Source organism: Cyrtonyx montezumae, unplaced genomic scaffold (genome assembly GCF_038088225.1).
Source record: "Cyrtonyx montezumae isolate F1298 unplaced genomic scaffold, pur_monq_1.0 scaffold_8, whole genome shotgun sequence".
NCBI classification, from domain to species: domain Eukaryota; kingdom Metazoa; phylum Chordata; class Aves; order Galliformes; family Odontophoridae; genus Cyrtonyx; species Cyrtonyx montezumae.
In genome coordinates this window covers 39279808-39300144 of record NW_027072089.1, presented here as the reverse complement: position 1 = coordinate 39300144, position 20337 = coordinate 39279808, and the positions used below count along the sequence as shown (strand labels likewise).

The 20337-nt window shown below is 38.8% G+C and overlaps 1 protein-coding gene across 2 annotated transcripts in view; it reads left to right on the top strand.

The window, feature by feature from the left end:
• The window catches only part of SPIDR (scaffold protein involved in DNA repair), a 193030-nt gene that overhangs the window by 65574 nt on the left and 107119 nt on the right, over positions 1-20337 (top strand). For both annotated transcript variants that reach the window (XM_065751936.1, XM_065751938.1), the window contains exon 8: positions 7102-7321. In XM_065751936.1, the coding sequence (XP_065608008.1) occupies positions 7102-7321 (220 nt within the window). The remainder of the gene's footprint in view (positions 1-7101; positions 7322-20337) is intronic.

Sequence of the window (20337 nt, the reverse complement as noted above, 5' to 3'; positions counted from 1 at the left end):
GGTTCAGAGTAGCAACTTGCAGAGATGGTTTTGTACAGGCTGTGAAAATGTTGGAATCGTAGCTCTGTTTCCTGGCTTTAAACATTGACTTCTGGATTGCAAGGTATATGCTGGATTGCTGACTTTATGCCCACACCTGCAGTCTTTTGCGTGAGGCAGAACAAAGAGCAGTAATAGGTGCCAAGCAAAAGAATGTGCTTTTCTTTTCTTTTGGTGCCTGTAATTTGACATTTTATGCTTACAGGAATGAAAGTAAAACATCTTGAACTAGAAAATGCAGGGTTGGCTATTCTTCCACTGCAAATAGTAAGTGCTGTCCCACGAGGGTGTCTAATATCTCAGAGTCGTGGGATGGCTTGCGTTGGATCATTTGCACTGGATCATCACCTTAAAGATAGTTCGGTTCCAACTCCCTGCTTTGGGCAGGATTGCTACCCACTAGGTCAGGCTTCATCCAACCTGGCCTTGAACACTTCCAGGAATGAGGGGGAGGTTTGTCTTTAGCACAGTCTCTCTAAAGGTGGAATGATTCTGTGATGGAGCTAGTACTGCAGTTCTGGAACCTACGTCAGTCCATCAGAACTTAAATGTTGTTAGGATCAAATAAAACCTTTGGAAACAAAAAGTAACCGAGGGACAAATGTGGGAATCAATGCTAGTTGACTTCACTAAACAAGGCATTAAGGAGTTTTCTTTGTTTACTTTATACTTCCATAATGTAGATCTGATCTGATCAAGCCATCAGGACTAAATGCAGAAATTAACTTTATTCTTATATGAAGGACTATCGTCAATATGAATTGCAAAAGATACTTTGTTTGTTTCTTTTCAGTTAGAAATGTTATTTTATAAAAATATTCAGCTAGGATTAATGGAACACTGACCTGAATGTAATTCCTGTAGTTCTTGTAATTCTTACTTATAAAGAACTTGCCATTTAACTAGAAGCATAACTTAACTTTTTGGACCCATTCTTTAGAAATATCAGTTATGTTGGGTTCAGAACATCTCTGCTTCTAAACTGCAGTTCAGATATATGATTTGTGATTGATAATGGAGTGAAAGTGACAGTTTTTTCTTGAAAGTATCTGTCCTTCAGATGTCTTAATGATATCATTAATATCAAGAACTGTACATTGTGACAGTTTAGCTGGTAAGAAAAAAATACAGATTGCGCTGTCTACCTTTGCACAGAAGACTTTTTTTTTAGCAAATATAGCAAAGAATAACATGGCTTAAAGAAGCCAATTTAGCAAAGAATAACATGGCTTAAAGAAATTTTGTCCTTCCAGCTCCTTGAATTTTCTTAAGAGTTTGTATTGGTTTTCATTGTGGGTTTTTTTTTCTTTTAGGTGTGTGGGAGTGGGAGAGGAAACTCTCTCGTATGAGTGTTACTTTTTAATTTAATTTTAAAGGAAGGTACTGAAGCACTCTTGCTTTTGCCTCTTATCCTGTTTACTTGGTTTTTCTTTCATCCATGTGACTTGCACAGCAAGATTTGTGGCTGAGGAATTTCCAAAGCATTCCTTTCTGTTACTTTGTTGTTCCGGTGTTGTATGACAATCCACATGTGTGTTTACTGGTAGATGTGCATGCTCGTTTTTACTAGAGGCTTTTTACTATTGCAGTACTGAAGCTTTCCACTTTGCTGTTCTTTTTGCTCATGTGGAAGTGATTCGTTTTATCACAGTGTTCAAAGGAGCAGAGTTGCACACTACTTAACATTTTACTAATCAGCAGGTCTTAAGCTCTACAAACAGGTGTTAGTAGAGTTGGTTCTTCATGCTTACATTTCATTGTTTTCAGTAGCCGTACTTTGACCTTCATGAGGAATTATTTCTACCTTGTGTCACGTTGGACTTCACACTGAAGATGGACGCATCACATCCTTCTGTCCTGTGTGTGGGACACATTCTTCAGACACTGCGAAATTTTTGATTATCACAGAAGAATGGAAAATGCAGAAATTCAGTAGTAAATGCTGCCTGGTTTTGGTTTCCACAGATTTTCTTGACCTTGCTGGTGTTGCTTTCTTTCTTCTCCTTTATTGTTGTTACTTCTGTGGAGACAAGTCCCCTTGTCCTTGTCCTCTAGAGAGGGAGGGTTTCTATACAGGCAGTGAAAGCAGCGCAGAGTGCCATCTCTTCTGAGGAGTGCCTGGTCTTGGAAGGTCTGCCTTCTCTCTTTCTCTCTGAACCATGACAAGCTTGAGCTAACATGCCCAGAGGCATGCTGGGTATAGCAGCTAGCACATTCCAATCATACAGAACACAGTAAATTAACCCCGCCCCTGCTTTCTCCTCAGGACCTGAGAAGTATTCACATTCCAGTTTGTCCTCCCCAAGCATTTATCTTCATTCTGTTGATCTTGTATGGACCACTACTGGAGTTCTGTCACCTTACTATGAAGAGAACCAGTTCCTTATCAGGGCTTTCCATTCGGGGCGATTTTTAGGCATTTGAACAGTACAGTTTTAGCAAAATTCGCGTGAGCAATATGAAACTGCATGTAGTCCTACTGATGTCAATATCTGTTGTAAATCTCCACATCAGTCCCATGGACCCTGTGCTTGCAGTCTGTCCAGGTTCTTGTCGCTGTATAGCAAAAGAAACAAAATATGCAGTCCCCAATAGGTTGTAACTTTTTTCTCTCACTGATAGAGAATTATTAAAGCAAATTTCAGAGTTGTATTTTGGACACTGAAGCCAGAATGTCTGAATGTAATATTATTTTACTTCTGTTTTTTAGGACTTTGTTCCTAAGTTTTATTTCCTTTTCTTCTCTCAAGAGGTTCTCCTTGGTTGTTAAGAGTGAAAACAGACTAGCTTTCTTCTTAACACCCCTAGAAGCTGCCTTTGGCATGGCCAGTGCATGTCTGTTCAGTGTTGGAGTGGCTGGGTGACTTAAGTATATGCATCTGTGAAGCCACTTTGTTAGGTCTGAAAATTGTTGTGGGCCTTCACTCAGACTGTGGAGTCAAGCTGAAGTTTTTAAAATGCTTGTACATCTCAAGGTCCATGATGTCAAAAGGAACAGAGAATCTTTTCTTTTAAATTCTTCTGGAATTTAGGGTAATGCGGAACATCTGCCACATGTTGTATTAAGACATGTTTTGTTGTCATGGTATATATTGAAGGGCAGCATTACTCTGTATACTGAAATAAGAAAGAAATGAAAGGAACTTACCATCTTCCAGATGTCTGAAATAACATTATGGATCAACTGAGCTACCTCATATCCAGGTTTCACACTGGAGTGAGACCGATGTCCCAGAGGTCATCTGAAATTAAATAATTAACTAGAGACTTGAGAGCAAGTTTGCTAAATGGACAAAGCCAGAATTCACCTAGCTTGGAATCTCGTTTCTGGCAGTGGCAAAGGGCTGATGTGATGTTTCAGGTGAAAGCTGACCCAGCTTATTGGTACTTGTTTTTTTCTTTTTTTTTTACTGTTGGTCACAGGAGGATGGGGTGTACCTTTTGAATGACTAATAGCTAATAGGCTGTTGCATCTCTTTGTGAAGGTTTTTGTTCTGGATGAAAATTGTTAGTGGTGAGGGGGCGTTACAAGCTCTGGTGGGTGGCCAATTTCCTCTCCTTTTAAATTGTGCCATTTAGAGGAAGCAAGTTGTACAACCTAAATGCACCTTCAGAGTCCATACTCACCCAGTTATGTCACTGCTTTTCTCTCTCTTTGTGACATCTCAAACTTTATGCATCAGGGACTGAATGTACACTTTGTGCCCCTGAAGTGAATAAACTCTCTTCCTATATGTGGGTCATGATGCTTCAAGTGATCCTTAAGTCTGTATCAGTGGACATCTTCTAACTTTTCCACTGACTGCGTGAAGGCTGCTGCAAGGTGCTGTTGGAAAGGCAGCTGGCAACAAAGATGGACTTTGTTAAGCAGTCCTCAGATTTCTGCTTGAGTGAAGGATTTCTAAATCCATCCAGGCAGTGTGTACTCACTCTCTGTGAATGTGCACGGTGATTTGTCTTTTAATGGGAGAAGAAAAGTTACCTTCACGTGAGTACACCGGGGTTTTTGAAATGAGGTACTTGTAGTTCCTATTCCTTCTCTGGGTCCTGAAGGAGCTTCTCAAGAACAGTCTATCATGGACATTATAGAGGACAAGAAGTAACTGGATACCATTTGCAAATACACAGCCTCAGGGCTTAGTTTCAAACTTGATTAATCCAGCCTGGTTGGGGTGTCATTGCAAAGAGCACTTAGCAATTGTCCCTCTGTCCCTTCATGCCCTCCCCTTTATGTTGCTCATCTTTTCTTTCCCTAGTATCTGCTCTTATGCTTCAGTGACTGAGCTGGACTAGCTCACTGAGTTTTGGAAAGAAAAGTAACAGTGAAGAAGGAAATCTGTATGCTCTTGACAGCAGAGTAAGGCATGAAGAAATATGCAGTGTAGGAATGGGCAGGACTGCACTGCAGTTACTGCTCAAAAGTTTTTAATATTGGTTGTTTCCATGAAAACAGCACTTCTGGAGGTTTATGTTTCTTAGGCTGTAATTGTTTTGTGAATAAGGTGAAGTGACTGAGGTCTTTAGCGAGTGAGAACTTCTGTGAATTATCCAACGTTGAGCGAGGACACTTTAGGTAAGGTTTACACACGAGTGAACAAACAGGTAAACTCCTCTAGAAGCTGTAGAAATTGCAGTGATCCAGCCCATCTCCTCACCCACAAATTCTCCCTTCAGCATGCAGCCGCACATTTGATTTATTTTTGATTGGCATAACAAGGCAAGAGCCAAATGAGTTAAAAATAAAGCTACATTCTGAACTTTGATGTTTCATCACGTGCCAGGAATTCAAGACGCTTTGTTATGTTGTTCAAGAAGGCATTCTATCATCAACAGTAATAATAATTTGAGTAATTAAATTAAGCTATCTTTGTGCATCTAAATAAACAAATAGATTGTGGTTCTGTAGAATGTGCATGTGTGCCAAGTTTGAGACTTAGATTGTTGTTGGAGTTGTGTTGCTTTTAATGCAGAGGCCTTCTGTTTAAGTATCAGCTTCTAGAGTTTGGGCCAACTTTGGCTTGCAAGAGATGCTGGTGGCTTGGTAGGGCTTTTTTTCCAAGATCCTTTAAGGGGTTTTCATAGAGATGAAGTTTTTGATGCACCTAGCTTTTTTAATTGTTTTCTAGTCTGGGATATTTTAAAGAAAAGTGTTGTCATTCTGTTTTACAGTGATTTCTTCAAGCTGGTTTATCAGCTGACTAACGTACACTTCCATCACTGACCAGTAAGAATTTTCATAACATTTTGTACATAGAAATGCACTGTTTAGAAGTAATGAGTTCTAAGTTCTAAGCTGATTTTGGTTTTTTTTGTTTTTTTTTAAGACTGCTGGTTTGCTTCATCGTTGAAGTTGACTTTTTTGTCACTTGCTTTTAAAAGTGGGTGCAAATTCAAATCATGGAGTATGAGTAGTGGTAGATGGTTGCCTACTTTGCCTACTTGGGAGGCTGAGATTTGTTGTGGTTGGGACAGTTTGTTTATGTGTGCCAGATGACTTGGGGTTGACAGAGGACTACAATTGGAGCTAGTCAGGCAAAGTGTAATTCAAGTGTGAATATTCTAAATCCTTGCCCTTAGGGATAGAAAGCTAGTCCACCCTCATGCTGAGCAGAAGCATGCACTTAAGCAGACCTTAGCCAGCAGAGTATTTGGAGTGACAGTGCAACGTCACAGCTTTCCCTTAGAAGGTGACAGTGGTGAGGATTAATCGTGGTGGCATCCATCTCTTCATCGGTTGCTCTCAAAGAACTTGGCAAAAAAAATCTGGCAAAAAGCATCTGTTCTCTTACTCCTGCGAGGGAGGTCGAGCTGTAATGATTTGGACAGACGTGGCTCACTTAAATTGCATGGGGGAATTCCTGGAGGAACCTTTTATCCTGCTGGAAAATACCAGTTCATGAGAAACAATGCTTTGCAGAAACATGTTGCATGGGATGAAAAATTGGTTTAAAGAAAAGCGGTTCTGAGAAAACTTTGGTATTATATGTCAAAATGATTTTATTTCAGTTCTAGCATAAAATGTAATAAGGATTTGGGAATATAAAATGAACAAAAAAAAAAAGTATATATTTTATAGAATTGAACATATTAAATAAACCTGAAAGGATTTAGAATCCAGTTTCTTCGGTTTGGGGTTCCCTAAAGGGTTGGGTCATTAGTTTGTTCTGAAGTTTCTCATAAACTTAAACTAAAATATTTTGACTTATTTTCCAAAGGAAAGGCATTCACAATTGTGAAATGGGCCTTAAAATAAACAAGCAAATAACTAATGCAGCTCTGCTGCTGTGTTCCAGTACCGCGTTCACAGTTCCGCCCCTGCTTCTTCTTTGCTGTGGGAAGATGATAATTTATATCAGCTGTTTTTCTTGGGATACTGTGTTTTTTAATACAACTTGTGAATCAAAATCAGTAGAATTGGGATACTGCTGCTCCTGTTTTATAGCATCGTGCCTTTCCCCTCTAAGGATAGCAGCATTTAGCAGGTGTGTAAGAGTACCAGTGATCAAAGTGAAAATTGGAAAAATAAGTCAAAATAAGTGAGAAAGAGAATAAATATTACATAAAAGGAACAGACCCAGGTCTGTCAGAGTAGGTCTGTGCAGACTGCAAAGGGAGATAGCTGGAAGTAATTTTTTACATCAGCATGAAGTTATTTCTTGTTCACCATTGACAGAAGTGCATGGGATCGAACTATGAGAATGCTGGTATATGTTAATGTTGCTTCTCTCCTGTTTGCAGACTGATAAAATGGATAAACAGTTTTGCAGTAATTACTTTTAGACTGTGTATGCATCTTAGTCTTTGTTTTTCCACATTGTCTCTGAAAGTGAGACACTGCTTTTAGATTCTTCCTACGTAGTGGGTGCTGCCTTTGATTGGAGGGCAAATACCTCCTCACCATTAGCATGGTGTGAATGTTTAAAACTTCATTGAGGTGATGTATTCTGTTCACATGTGGCTCTTTTGCAGATCAGAAAGAAAAGCGGAGAGGAGAAGACCCATCTTCATTGCACCAAAATTTTTCTCCTAACCCAAACATTGCATTCTTTTTTAAATTTGCAGATAAATCTGGTGTTTTAATTGTGAAGATCTTAGAAATGTTTGAGGAGTGTATGATACAAGTTGCCATCTGCCAGCAGCTGGAAGAGTCTCCTGCTGTCATTTCATCCAGAGACCTCATAATCAATACAAGAGAGCCAATACTCAAAGTGCTTTTTGCGAGAGAGACAGCAGTTCACCTGAAGAGTCGGCCGCAGGATGTCATCCACATCTATCCTCCATGGTAAGTAGAGAGAGAACTGATCAGGCTTGCTGTAGTACTACAGAACAAGGTGGCTGCTTGTAGTGTGCTTGTTGCTTTGCTGTAGGAAAGACCTTGGAGGGTGTGGACCAGAGCTGTCTTGTTGGTTGCTCATCTGTCTCTGCCAGCCTGAGAGACTGACAGATACCTTAAAGATAGCTGAGATAACAACTGAATGTGTAACTGAATGTCTCTACTGTTCATTGGGGCTCCAGTTTGGCTTTCACTTAATATTTTTGTGTTTAGTGATAGAAAGGTATGAGCAAGTCTTATCAATGATAAGGCCAATAAAGTACATACTTTCTTGTTGCAAAGTAGTTCAGGAATGAATGCTCATCTGTTGTTGTTAGTGTGGGTATAATGTTTCAGTGAACAAGTTTTTGTTAATTGTATATCACTCAGCAAAGACAATGCCAGCCCAAAATGGGGAAAAAATAAATGAGAGATTAACACTGTTTTCTTATGGAATCAGTAAACACCTTGATGATTTCACGTTGCTGTTGCTGTCAGTGTCTTCAGTTCCCCAACTCTCTTCAGAGCAGCTAGTTAACCTTTTTTCAGAACTCTAAAATGTTTGGTCTGGCTCTGTGACTTTCCAAAAATGGATTAGTTTTCTGGTTTTAAGGGGTAGCATAGGGCAGTGAGATTTCTGGTGAAGTAGCTAGTTGTTGGCACTTGTTCAGATCTTCCCACGTACATTTAGTGGAAAAAAAAGCCTTGGGAGTGGGGATATTACTCTTTTCACTCTCTTGTACAAATTATTAAATAGGCAATACTTTTCTTCTTTCCTCCAAACTACTTTTTCCTCTTTTGCAAAGGCCCGTATCTGTTTTTTCAACATCTTTATTGATAGCTGCAAATGTTTTCTGGATTCCCTAACTGGTAATTTCTCACTTCTCAAATGTTATTTAACTCTTGTTGAAATCATAGATCCAGAATTTAAGGGAATACATATAATCTGGAATGTATTGTGGCTACAGATGCGAGTACTGATGGGTGAGATGTAAATAGGTCAGTAGCCACAGGAGTACAGCAGAATATAAATAAAACCCTACTCAAATGTGAAATGTCACTTTTTTGCTTCTACTCCTCAAGGTGCTGATGTTTGGTCTCATTTCCCTTTTCTTTGGAGCTTCATTGCATGCTTAATACTTGTTTTTGTTTCCTTCTGTTTTCTTACTGTCTCTCTCCCCTATTAATTTCCACCTTAGTGACGTTTTTCTCTTCAGGCTGTTTCTAGACCACAAGACAGTGTCACGAGGCTGTATCTTTCTGTGGAGTTCTTGGACTTAACAAAGATTTCTATACCAGCAAAGCTATTTTAGTTAGGATATGACTGATTTCTTTTTCTTTTACTGAACAGTTGCTATTGGCAAACTTACCATGTGTAAGTCTTGAACTGCTCCAGTTTATTCTTTGTGTGCCTGGGGAAGATGCAACTCTGCACTAATAAAATCCTTCACAAACTACGTGCATCTCTATCTGCACTACTGCAGTATTCTCATCTGTTTGAAAAATGTTCTCTGGTGCTGTGGATGTAAAAACTCATTATTATATATATGTAAAATGTATAAAGTCGGATTTTGTGGGAAAACTTCATCACCATACCACTTTTTGGTGTTCTGTTTTTCCTGTTTGTTTGTTGGTTTTCTTAGTAGGATGTGCTTTTAATGTAAGCCAAGGGTTATTTCGTAAAACCCGAATGTTTTGGCATGGGGCATGTTTGAGTCTCCAGAGTTGCTTTCCTGACCTATGTGGCTCTGAAGGCACTTTTATACTAATCAAACAGGGACAATATTTCATGTTATTTCATCCTTGGTACTATTTTCTGCTGATTTGCTATTACCTGAAAGTCAGTTGTCTCTGTTCGCTCAAAGAGAAGTGAAAGTGAGTTGGGCAGGATATCATTAAACTAAACCTACTGGCAGGAGATGTGGGGGATGTTTTTGTTTTAGATTATTATTTGGCACTTTTAGTTTACATTACTGGAAAATTGGACTTGAGCACTTAGTGGAAGTTTCATCTATTACATTTCCAAGTTTCTATTCTGTTAAACTCTTGAGAGCTCTTAACACTGAAACGTAGTTTCTATTACTTTGTATTGAATTCATACTTCCATTGCCAAAACCAAATGCTGTTTGATAAAATGCTCTCTTGTCTGGAGTATAGGATTTTGTGATAATCTTAAGTTTTAATCTTATACACCAGAACTATGTTCTTGTATGTATGTGGTTTGTGCTTTCTGATTACGTTCATGAGTGGGTAGGTGAGACAGCAGATGTGTGGACTGCTGGTTTTGATATGTGGTTGTGTTTGTGAGCAAAGCTTGAGTGCATTTTAGAGTCTTTTCAGTATTAAACTTTGCTTTTTTAATTGTGTATGCTGGGATCTCAGTGCACAGCTTGGTATGTGAAATGTCTCAGACAGGAGGCTTGCATAAGTACTTTGGGAGGCAGTATTTACATATTTGTTGATATGTTTGTTGGTATTTGTTTGCATTCAGAATCTCATAATACTTAAGCACTAGAACACAAGCCAATTTATTTAAGAATTAAAATGCTGGCAGACAGCCAGTTGTAAGCATTTAATCAACTTGGACATTGCTCATGAAAAGGTCCCTACTGACTTAAGGGGAGGTTTGTTTAAGAATTTGTAGGATTGAGCCTGGATTTCTCTATAACTGGACGTGGATTTCTTCAGATCAGTGCCTATTATCTTAGGGCATATAACAGATTGGTCGTTTGCTATAGGGAAAACTCGATTAGGCTGATTAGCATTTTAAAGCAGAATGTCTGGTGGAACAAAGAACTCAGCTACCTGTTCTCTGAGCTGTCTGGTGTGAGCCTGATTGCGTTTGAGGCTGTATTGAGGTATTATTTCAATGCTGTATTTAAATAAAGCTTATTAACTTGGATGCTTCATGTGAAAGCAATTGCGTGTTTGAGGCTGGAGGTGGTTTGTGCCTGGCCAGCTAGGAACACTGCAGACAAGAAGTAGGCAGGTTTGCCTTCAATTGTCATCACAGTATCTGAGCGACTTTTGCAGTTAAGAATTTGAATGATACCTCATAATTTTTACAAACTTATTCTGAATCATTAAGTGTTTCTAGCAGTTGGAAAGGAAAAAAGCTTTGAGTATATATACAATGATTCCTAAGCCTTTATTCACTTTGCAGAAATATGTATTCATCAAAAAGTGAAGACTGCTTGACATTTTCAAGACAGGTAAAAATGGGAAGAAAGGCCTCTAAGTTCCACAGGAGATGATTTTATGACTTCAGTTTACCTAGAATTTTTTTTGTTTAATTGTTTATTGTTAAAAAAAAAAATAACATACCTAAAGAAAATAACATGGAGACATGAGTGCTCATTTTTCAGCTGACAGTAGAGCTTGAGGATAGTTTCCTTCAGATATTCCAGCCTTCTGCTCTTTGGTATGCCTACTGTCAAGTATTCAAGGTAAAATAACCCAAAGAAAATAGTGCAAATTCTTCTCCTCGTTAAATATAGCAACTTTTAAAAATTTTTGCATGTATTTCTGAAGTGAAACTATTGCAAGGATGTTGATATTCATACAGTCACTGAAAATAATGTTCCAAACCAAGGGTGATTTGGATAGGCTTAGAGAACCATCCATACCAGCTGAACACAGTGATCCAGAAATCACTACTTCAGGAGGTTTACATACTGCTGCTTCTAACTGGATGGCTGGGAAAGTGTGAGGTACTTTGTACTCTTTTCTTGTGTTGTCTGCAAGCACTGACCATTAAGAACGGCAGAAGTCAGGATTCTTGGCTGAGTAGCTGCTATTCTGTATGAAAACCTGACTTTCAAACGATTTATTTTAGGAACTCAATATGGTAAATATATAAAATGCTTAATTCTGTGTCATCAGAAAGTAACTTGAAAGTTATACTTCAATTTCTGTCAACCTATGGAACCATGGGGATTCCTAATTGCTCAGCTTTGAAAGTGTTCCAGTGCATGGTGGAAGTGTTTAATATGAACTTCTCATTTCCACTTGTGTTACACTAGAATCAGGATCTCTTCGGTGAAAGAGCTTTTAAAGAGTTCATTTACTGCCAAGAAGAGCTCACACAAAACATTGCTACAAATCAGCTGGTGTAAAGAAATGAATCATATGATGAATGTTCTTTATGGTGTGCCATTGATAGAAATTTGTGGTGTAAAACTATCCAAGCAAGCTCTGAACAAGTTTATGTATGGAAACAGTCTAGCTTTGTGAACTTGAGCATACTACTGCTTTAAAAGTACTGAGTATGTTGTAGGCTGTTTTATTGGCTTAACCATAAGACTTAACATAAATGGATATGTCACTGTGATTTTAGCATTGTCTTAATGCGATGTCTTACCTATTGCATGATCTTAACTTAATCTTGGTGAGCAGTAGGAGTGAGCTAAAATGCAGGGGACTAAAATAGGGTTTTAGGGTTTTTTAAGTGTTTGCCCTCCGTTTGATGAAGATAGACTTTTTAACACTGCTGCTCTTGCAACTCAAGGGAAGCATTCAATAATGCTGTTGGAGAATAACTTGCTACCACAGAATCATGTGGAGGTAAGATCCTGGACACTGGGCAGCCTGGTCAAGTGGTTGGTGACCCTGCCCATGACAGTGGGGCTGAAACTCGGTGATCTTTGAGGTCCTCTTCAACCCAGGACATTCTATGATTCTATGATATGTTAAAGAAATGCTGAAAAGGCCAACTGCTCTTCTACAAGAAGTCTATATCCTTTCCTTGTTCCACAAAAGTAGAAATGCAGACATGAGTTAGACATATAGAAGTAACATCTTTTGCATAAACTCAGTTTCCCTACTTGCTCCCCAGAGAGACAGCTTCTGTAAGTGCTTGATTGATCATTTAGACAAAACTGATGTATGTTCACTGTCTTCCTTTGAAATCTAAGCATTTATAAATAGATATCTGTATACGCACACACATACACATAAATATTCAAACAGCTGGAAAAGAGAGGGGAGAAGATCAAGAGTTATATCCCTCCCATCAGAAATATGTTAGCTCTGTCTTTACATTCTTTCTTTGAAGATGTTACAATAGCAGAGCAGGAGAATCCTGATAAGAGGGACAAGGCTCGCTCAGAAGATAAAACTCTTCAAAACTTCAGAGTTGTAAAGCCAGTGTGGGCACTATGACTAAAGTACATAGGGGAATGGCCTTCGAGCCAAAGATTGTATCATCTGCTTGGAAATGCTTTTCAGAGATGCTGCAGTTGTGAAAATTGAAGCTCCTATCAGAAGCTGCAGGTTTCTTGCAAGCATTCATATTTTTTGTTAGGATATGCATTTCCTAGTACGATTGCTCAAAAAAGCTTTAACAGGCTTTTGAAAACATTTCTTCAATACTTTTGTTTTATTCAGTTTGATAGAGCAGTACTTAAGATTTACCCACTTGTCTTTTTTTAAAAATAAGTTTGCTCTCTTCTATCCCCTCATATGAAGTTGTTTCTGTAGAGCTGCTCAAGAATATCCTTTCTTATGTCCTTAAAAAAGAGATTAAGCCATTTCTTAGTAATCAAATCAGTGCATAATTATGTTCCTTCATGTGCAGTTAAGTTCTAAAATGGCGTATCATGAAAATACAGACCTACAAAGCTTTGATTCCAGGAGGAGAACAGTTTGTTTGTGTCATTTCTGTGATTATTCACAACCACCTGAAGCAACATACCTAGAATTTTGGATGCGGGCTCTGTATGACAAACACAAGAACGTGTATCAGTCCTTTAAATGAGATAGAATTATTTCTTTTTGTAACACTTCTATAGAAGTATTAGATGAATGTAATACAGTGAAGTTTAGTACCCTAAAAACAAAGGTGAAATCATTGTTCTCTATGAAAGGGAATTGTTGTGGGGAAAAGAACGGAAACACATTTGAAGAATTTGGGAGGCAGAAGAGACATTAGCTCAAGAGATCCATAAAGATTAAATCTGGGTTTCTAAACATGACTATCTCTCTATTACTCGTTGATTTCTTTACATGCTGAGAAAAGGGAACTTTCCACTGTATTGTACCAATGCTGTGCTGGGTTTTGTTGATATATTTATTTGCTTTCAGCTTAGTTGGGGTGGTCAGACACCAGGGATGTGTTTGTGAAGCAGCTGCTTCACGGCTTGGTTTTTATATCAAGGTTTAAATGTATTATTGGCAGGAAAGCCTCCAGCTTGGGCAAAATATGTACCTTTGTCTAGATGGATGTCTTTATTGTGTATACACAGTCAGCTTTGTGCTCTTAGGCTCCAGAGGGCTGTGAAGGCTAGCCACCCTTCTCCTGGCTGAAACCAGCCTAGTGCCTTGTTCTTGAGAAGTCACACTGTGCTCCAGGGGGGGCTGCCACTAGGATGACTGATGTAAAGGTGGGCCATTGCAGTTGGAAGAATAAAGGAGGTATAGAACAGAGGCACATAGCTTATGCTAGGGGATTAGTTTTCTACAGTTCTGTTAAATACTAGGTACAGTCCAATATTTCTCCTACCAAAATGATTATTGTGTCCAATTAATGGGAAAAATCTTAAGCACCTCACTGTGATAGTTGTATGTTGGGAAGTTAGCATTTGTTTAAGAGCACGTTCTTTAGGAACAGAAGAGAAGAGATGTCTTAAATATCTGTTCCTCAGAGCCTGTGATACTGTTTAAGTTTAAATTTTTAAGATAGATTGGGGGAAAAAAAAATCAGTGAGAATGAAAATGTCCTATCCTAATAATCACTAAATATTGGTGTCTTTAAAATCCAATAATGTAGTTGAAATTTTCCAGCTTTTATGAGTGAGGAAATTCCAAGCATTTTGTAGTGACAGATACTGTTGGTGGGTAGTTCTCCACTGACGTCAAAACCAGAGGATGGTGAACAGCTTTGTTCATGTCAACGAAAAATGTACGGTCTTGGATAAACTCTGTGTTAGCAACTGAGCTATCAATGATATATGAGCAGCTTCACATGAGTTCCCATGTGCATTCACTCCAATGCTGAATTCCAGATCTCATTTAATGAGCAACTGATGGAGCCAAGACCTGGCACAGCACAAAATTCTGCAGTCTGCTTTATCCAGTCATGAAGGAAAAACAAACTAAGTTCAGATGAACAAGTTCAGAATTAAAGCAGGGTTATTAAAAAGTTGCGATTGTATTCCTCTGCTGATGTTTATGACTAACACATTTGGGACGTGTAAAACAATACTTAATTTGTAAAAAGACCGTGTGCCAAAGTTCCTGCAGTAGTTTAACCACTAAAGAGCAAGTCCTGCCTGTGTGAATGGGTTTGTTTCAGTGCTTATCAGTGATCAGCTCATCTTTTTAAAAGTTTACAGTTTGAAAAACGGAGTTTCCTCTTGTTGAATTGCTGTCCAGCAATGCTGTGTGAACTTTGTGGAACACGATGCATTTCCATAGTTTCACAGTGGAGAAACAGTTTCAGAGTTAAGCACTGCTCTTTCTCGCGGGTGTGATGTGCTACCGTAGTGGTAGGTGTAGTTAGGATGAACGTTTCTACGTGCAGTTCTGTTGGGCTTTGAGTATGCTGGGTATTCTCCAGCACGAATTCTCACACTAAATATGCTTGTGCCCAATACAATTGAGTATGGATAATGAGATGAGAAGGTCTGAGTTTCCTACGCTGTCACGTCTTGTGATTCCATTTGACATGGAAGTGTGCTTTCTCAGACTTCTTTTCTCAAATGTCGTATTTCACTGCAGGAAAGCAGAGGTTAATGACTGCAGTCTTTGGAGAAATAATAATTTAAAAAGAAAATAAACAATTATTTCAAAAAATGGAACGTTGCTTTCAAAAATTTCAAACGAATGGAAAGCTACTTCCCAAAATGCAGTATTTCAAATGTTTCTGCTATCTGGGGGATGGTAAGATGGAATTTACTGTTAGTTTTACCAGACAGATTGCTTTCATTACAGTAAAAGCTCATGGAAAAACTGCCCCTGCATTTGTATTTGTGGTAGCAACAGCATTTGCCTTTGGTATATAGAGCGATTAAACTGTGAAACATTTAGTATAGACTTTTATGTGTTTGCTGAAGCTTCCTACCAGTCTTCTGATTCAACAGTAACCATGCAATTTGCAATATTGTACTCCTCCCTCAGCAGTAGGCTCTTTGACAGCTTCCTGAGATGTCTTAAAAGTATTCCTCTTGTTATTGTGCCAGCACAGCTCTCTGGCAGACCAGATATCTCCCAGCAGAAGTATCAGAGACAGTATCCAGGACACTAGAAGTGGTGTGCAGCCATTAATTTTACATTTGAGGGACTCACTGTGCATTTTGAAAGCCAAATCCCTGATGTGGCTCAAAAAAGCAAAAAAATAAAAACAACAACAACAAAAAAAAACCCCAACAAAACAATACTTGCCAGTATGTCATTTTTCTCTTTTTTCCTTTAACCTCTTGAAGACTCCAGAAACGATACCTGTTATTTCTCTCTCAAAGGAGTTAAGAAGCCTTTCATTCTATTGAACATATATGTGGATATTTCTAGTTTTGACTGTTCCTTATCTCCCCCTTTTTTAAGTTTTGGGGTTTTATTTTTTTTTTCTAGATTGTATGTATTTGTTGTAGGTGCTGGGCTTGGTGGTGGGCTTTCCATAGTTGTCCTTGCGGAATAAGTGTCTATAGTCAGGGTCTACTGCTGTCATAAAAGAGAGGACTGCATCTCCACCTTTAAGCTGCTTCTGTTCACATTACATGAATTACTGCAAATTCAAGTCTGTCCACATCTTCAGCTAATACCTTGTAATTGTAAACCGAGGCTGTGAAGAAGTACCTCCTTTTGTCATCTCTGAAGTGTTACTGGGATGGTTGCTCCTGATCATAACATCGAAATAATCCTGCCCTTTTCCTCCACCTCCCCCCTGAACAAACAAAAAACACCGGAACCTGGCAGAATATCTGCCAGAATGTTGCATGCTACAACAAATTGAAAACACTGGATTTTATAGCACCTTAGATTCATCATTAAACCATAGATTGAATTGATTGTGTTGTGATTTGCCCACCGCAGATGGCAGACCATGTCTGCCCTGTATGCACCATTTCTGGGAGTTGAGGTTCATTTTTGAGAAACTTGGGCAGTGCACTTAAATCAGACTTGTGCACATGGATGTGCCTTAGCAATTACTGCTTGTCTTCTGATTCTCCTAGCTTGTCATAAATATTAATTTAATAGGGCTGGTGCTATTTTGCGTGTTATGAATATAGAGGCTGAATAAGCGATGAATTTTATTGATATGAGTTGTTGCTGGAACTTTAAAGCTTTTGTAGCTATAAAGGAGTCCGGATTTGCAGCATATCAGCATAACAGTTACTTGTGAAACTAACTGAAATTTTTTTATAGGGATGGGATACATTTTACCACCTTCCCAAGCACTCCTTACCTTCCATATTTCACAGAAAAATAAATAGGCTATCCAGTATTTTCTTTGTTTCTTGCAGCCTCTTTTTGCTGACACTCACTGCTTGCAGTTTGAGAAGCTGCTTGTGTGTGGTGATTGTTTAATCTTGCTGGGAGATATCTGACTCCAGTTTACCTTCCCATCTTATTATATAGCAGGGAGACGTTTGCCAGCTATACTCAAAATAAAACCTCTTTTGAAAACAAACATCAACATATCACATGAGCAACTTCGAGAGCAGTCCCCTGAAGCATTGAGAATTGGTTTTGGTTGCTGATCGCTTCAGATATGGCTATAATTTCCTATTTCCTGACTTTTGTGAGGACCTTCACTCAAGAATGGAGTCACTTAAGGTTTTCTAGTTACCCTGAAATTTCCCTTAGCACCAATTTAAGTTAGAGGAAAAAGAAGAGAAAAAAAATATTTCTATAACTGAAGTATAGATATTTTTGGTGGGAGAGGAGAACACATGACAAAATTTTATTTTTTTCTTAGATTAGACTACATATTAAAGTATTATCTTCTTGAGCTTCTCCAAAATGACTGTGAATATTACTCATAGGTAAACTATACACGTTTAAGATCGCCTTCATGGAAGAGGTCTGAGTTTTGGAAATGTGTGTAGCACTTGCCTGGAAAGCCTCCCTCTGTCTATTTAGATGAAATTTTCAATACTCATTTTCTAAATTCGTGTGGGTATTGATTGCAATGTCGAATTATTTTTTTAAGTAAGAGAGAACCTCCAGTGTTCCAGTCTGTGCCCATTGCCTCATGTCCTGCCACTAAGCACTACTGAAAAGAGCCTAACTATGTCTTTTTTGCACCCGGCAAAGACAATGTTTTCTTCCAAAATAAGATACACATGGTTTGTTACCGCTCTTGACTGAAACTGGGTGTGATCATAAACAAATATGTTGGGGCTGTAGCCTGGAATGAGAGATCCTTGGTCTGCGCTCAGAGAGATGTGGTATTGTCCTGCCTGTAACTTCTGCTTTGGCTTGCTTTTGCTTCCAAAGCTATTTCAGAAGCAAGATAAGCAGTCATGCTGGTGATGCATTCAATACTATGCTTATTTAGGAAGAATGTTTTCCTTTTTCTATGTTTGCTGTCTGTGTGCTGAGTTAATTGTCCCACAGTTGTACCAGAACAGTTTTTTGTGGGGACTGTACTGGAAACTGAATCAATTAAATCATTTGCATGGAAAATGATTGGCGAGTGGGGGTTAGAACTTGATGATCCTCAAAGTCCTTTCCAACCAAAGCCATTCTATGTGTCGTTGATGCTCTGAAAATAAAACCAAGTAATACATTCTACTTTAGGGCTGATAAGCACCATGGTCTCTCAGTGGCACTGGAGGCATAAGTGCACAGGCATTTAACTCTGCTGCAGGGCAGGGCTGAGCCTCAAAGGGTAAGACCATTTCAGATAGCATTAAAATGAAGACATAACATGAAGACATAGTTCTCTCTGAGAAATCTCTGCCCACATAAATGTTCTGATGAAGTTCGGTGGTGGGAAAAACACTTAATATCAAATCTTCCAAGTCCAGTGGAGGACTAAACTTGATTCTTGCATACTGGTGCCTCTGTGATATCTGTCGATGTGGAGGTGCTTGGTGCTTTTGCAATGGCAGGTGCCTTGGAGCTCAGCATGGCACGCCTGTGGCTGGCAGAGCTTGTCCATGTTCTTCCCACTTGGGGCTCAAGGTGGCAATGTTGTCAGCATAAGGCCAGGTGAAACTATCCAGCCTTGCACTTGATCGACTCATTTCTTGAATATCGCTTCAGTCCAGAACTTCTGTAAAATCAAAGCCTGCATGTTTGTGAAGCTGTGGTTCGCAGAAGAGATTTGTCATATTTGTGTGACATTGCATTTGCACTCGCTTTAATAACCATGTGTGTTATCTGTTTTGAAGGTGGCACTGAGCATTAAGACAAGTCACTGCACTGTTTATGCTATCTGCTTTACCATCCTCATTGTATAATGCTGAAGGCCGTTCACCATTGAGCGCAGTACCTACTTTCTCAATGATTTTTTCCTGCTAGTTGCCACTGGCATGGCCTTCAGCCCATGATTGGTGAGCAAAAGCAGTCTCCTCAACTCAGCTTCCATTTGTGCAAAACACTTGCAAATGGTTCAGAAATGCACTGGAAGTTTGTCTTCTCCCTCCCCCACGGTGTTTACAAAGTTCTGCCTTGAAGCAAGCTTGCCAGAGGAGAAACTGAGAACTTTCCTGCATGCCATGGGTTTTTGTTCGCAGCTACCTCCTGGCTATGGCATACTTTTAACTTGATGAAAACCCAACAGACCGTTCCTGGGATTGTTTTTCTTTTTAACTGCTTCAAATAATCCTTTCTGAGACGTCTGTGCCTTATGACTTCTAACATTTTTTCTAAGACTCATTTGCCATCCTCAAGGGAAAGTGCATAAGTTTTTGGTTTGTTATTCTACACCATTCCTTTTGACTCTCATATCTCGATTCTGCTGTGGTAAATCCATCCTTGATTTTAAATGTTCGGGGAGCCATTAGACATATTTAATTACTGGGTTCACTTCTCATTCTGTGTTCTTTACTGAAACTCTGACAAGATCTAATAGATTTCATTCAGTTAGGAGGTCAAATGGAGCAAAAAAAAAAAGAAATTAGAAAAAAAAACTTACTAACATACTTTACAGTAAGCAGAGAGCAAATAAGTTGACATTACCTTTTAATCCCACACCCTCCTACTTTTATTTGTTTACAACAGAAATAATTTTTTTGTTGAACTTCTTATCTAGTTGCTTACTGTATTTCGTGAGGGAGAAAGGTAGAGCGTATGCATCTAACTGTACAATTCCAAAGAGTTTAAATAGATGCATAGTTCTGTCTCCCCTCTCCTGACTGGTGTATCTCCTGGGGATACCACCCCGTGTGTTAACTGTATGCTGAAGGCTTCTGGCACTGTTTCAGTTTCTCTGAAAGACTGATTGCTTGATAGCTAGATCTGTTTCTGTGTGGACGCTTTGCCTACTGCAAACGATCCAACAATTATCCATGCCAGTATGCCAGTCCATGATAAAGACTCTTTAATATTGAAGAGCGAAGAGAGGCTTTCAAAAACCAACTGGGTTTTTGGAAAAGTTTATCTGACAGAAAGTGCTGTATTCTATTTCTCCAATTCAGATGGCAAGAGATTGGAAGCTTTCTTTTGAGAAATCCTTTTTTGTTGTTCTTTTTTTTTCCGAGACGTGTGGGAGATTTTCTTTTCAAAATTCTAGCTGGAAAAATCCACCTCCAACTCCAAACAGGGAACTGTTTAGGATACGATGGGTTATTACCACAGTATTAACTTCCTGCAATTATTTCTTTCTGTATTAATTGCAATATCACTTTCCTTGTTGCTTTAAGAACTGAGCGAATATGAAGGAATACTTTACCTTTGCACTGTTAAAGAAATGGAAGTAAACACATTTTGAATTTTTGTTTTCTCTTTCCAAACCAAAGGGAAAGAAGAGACTTCTCTGTGATTTCAGGTTATGATTAACAAGTCCTTATAGCTACTATGAGCCTGAAACTGTAAACATCTTA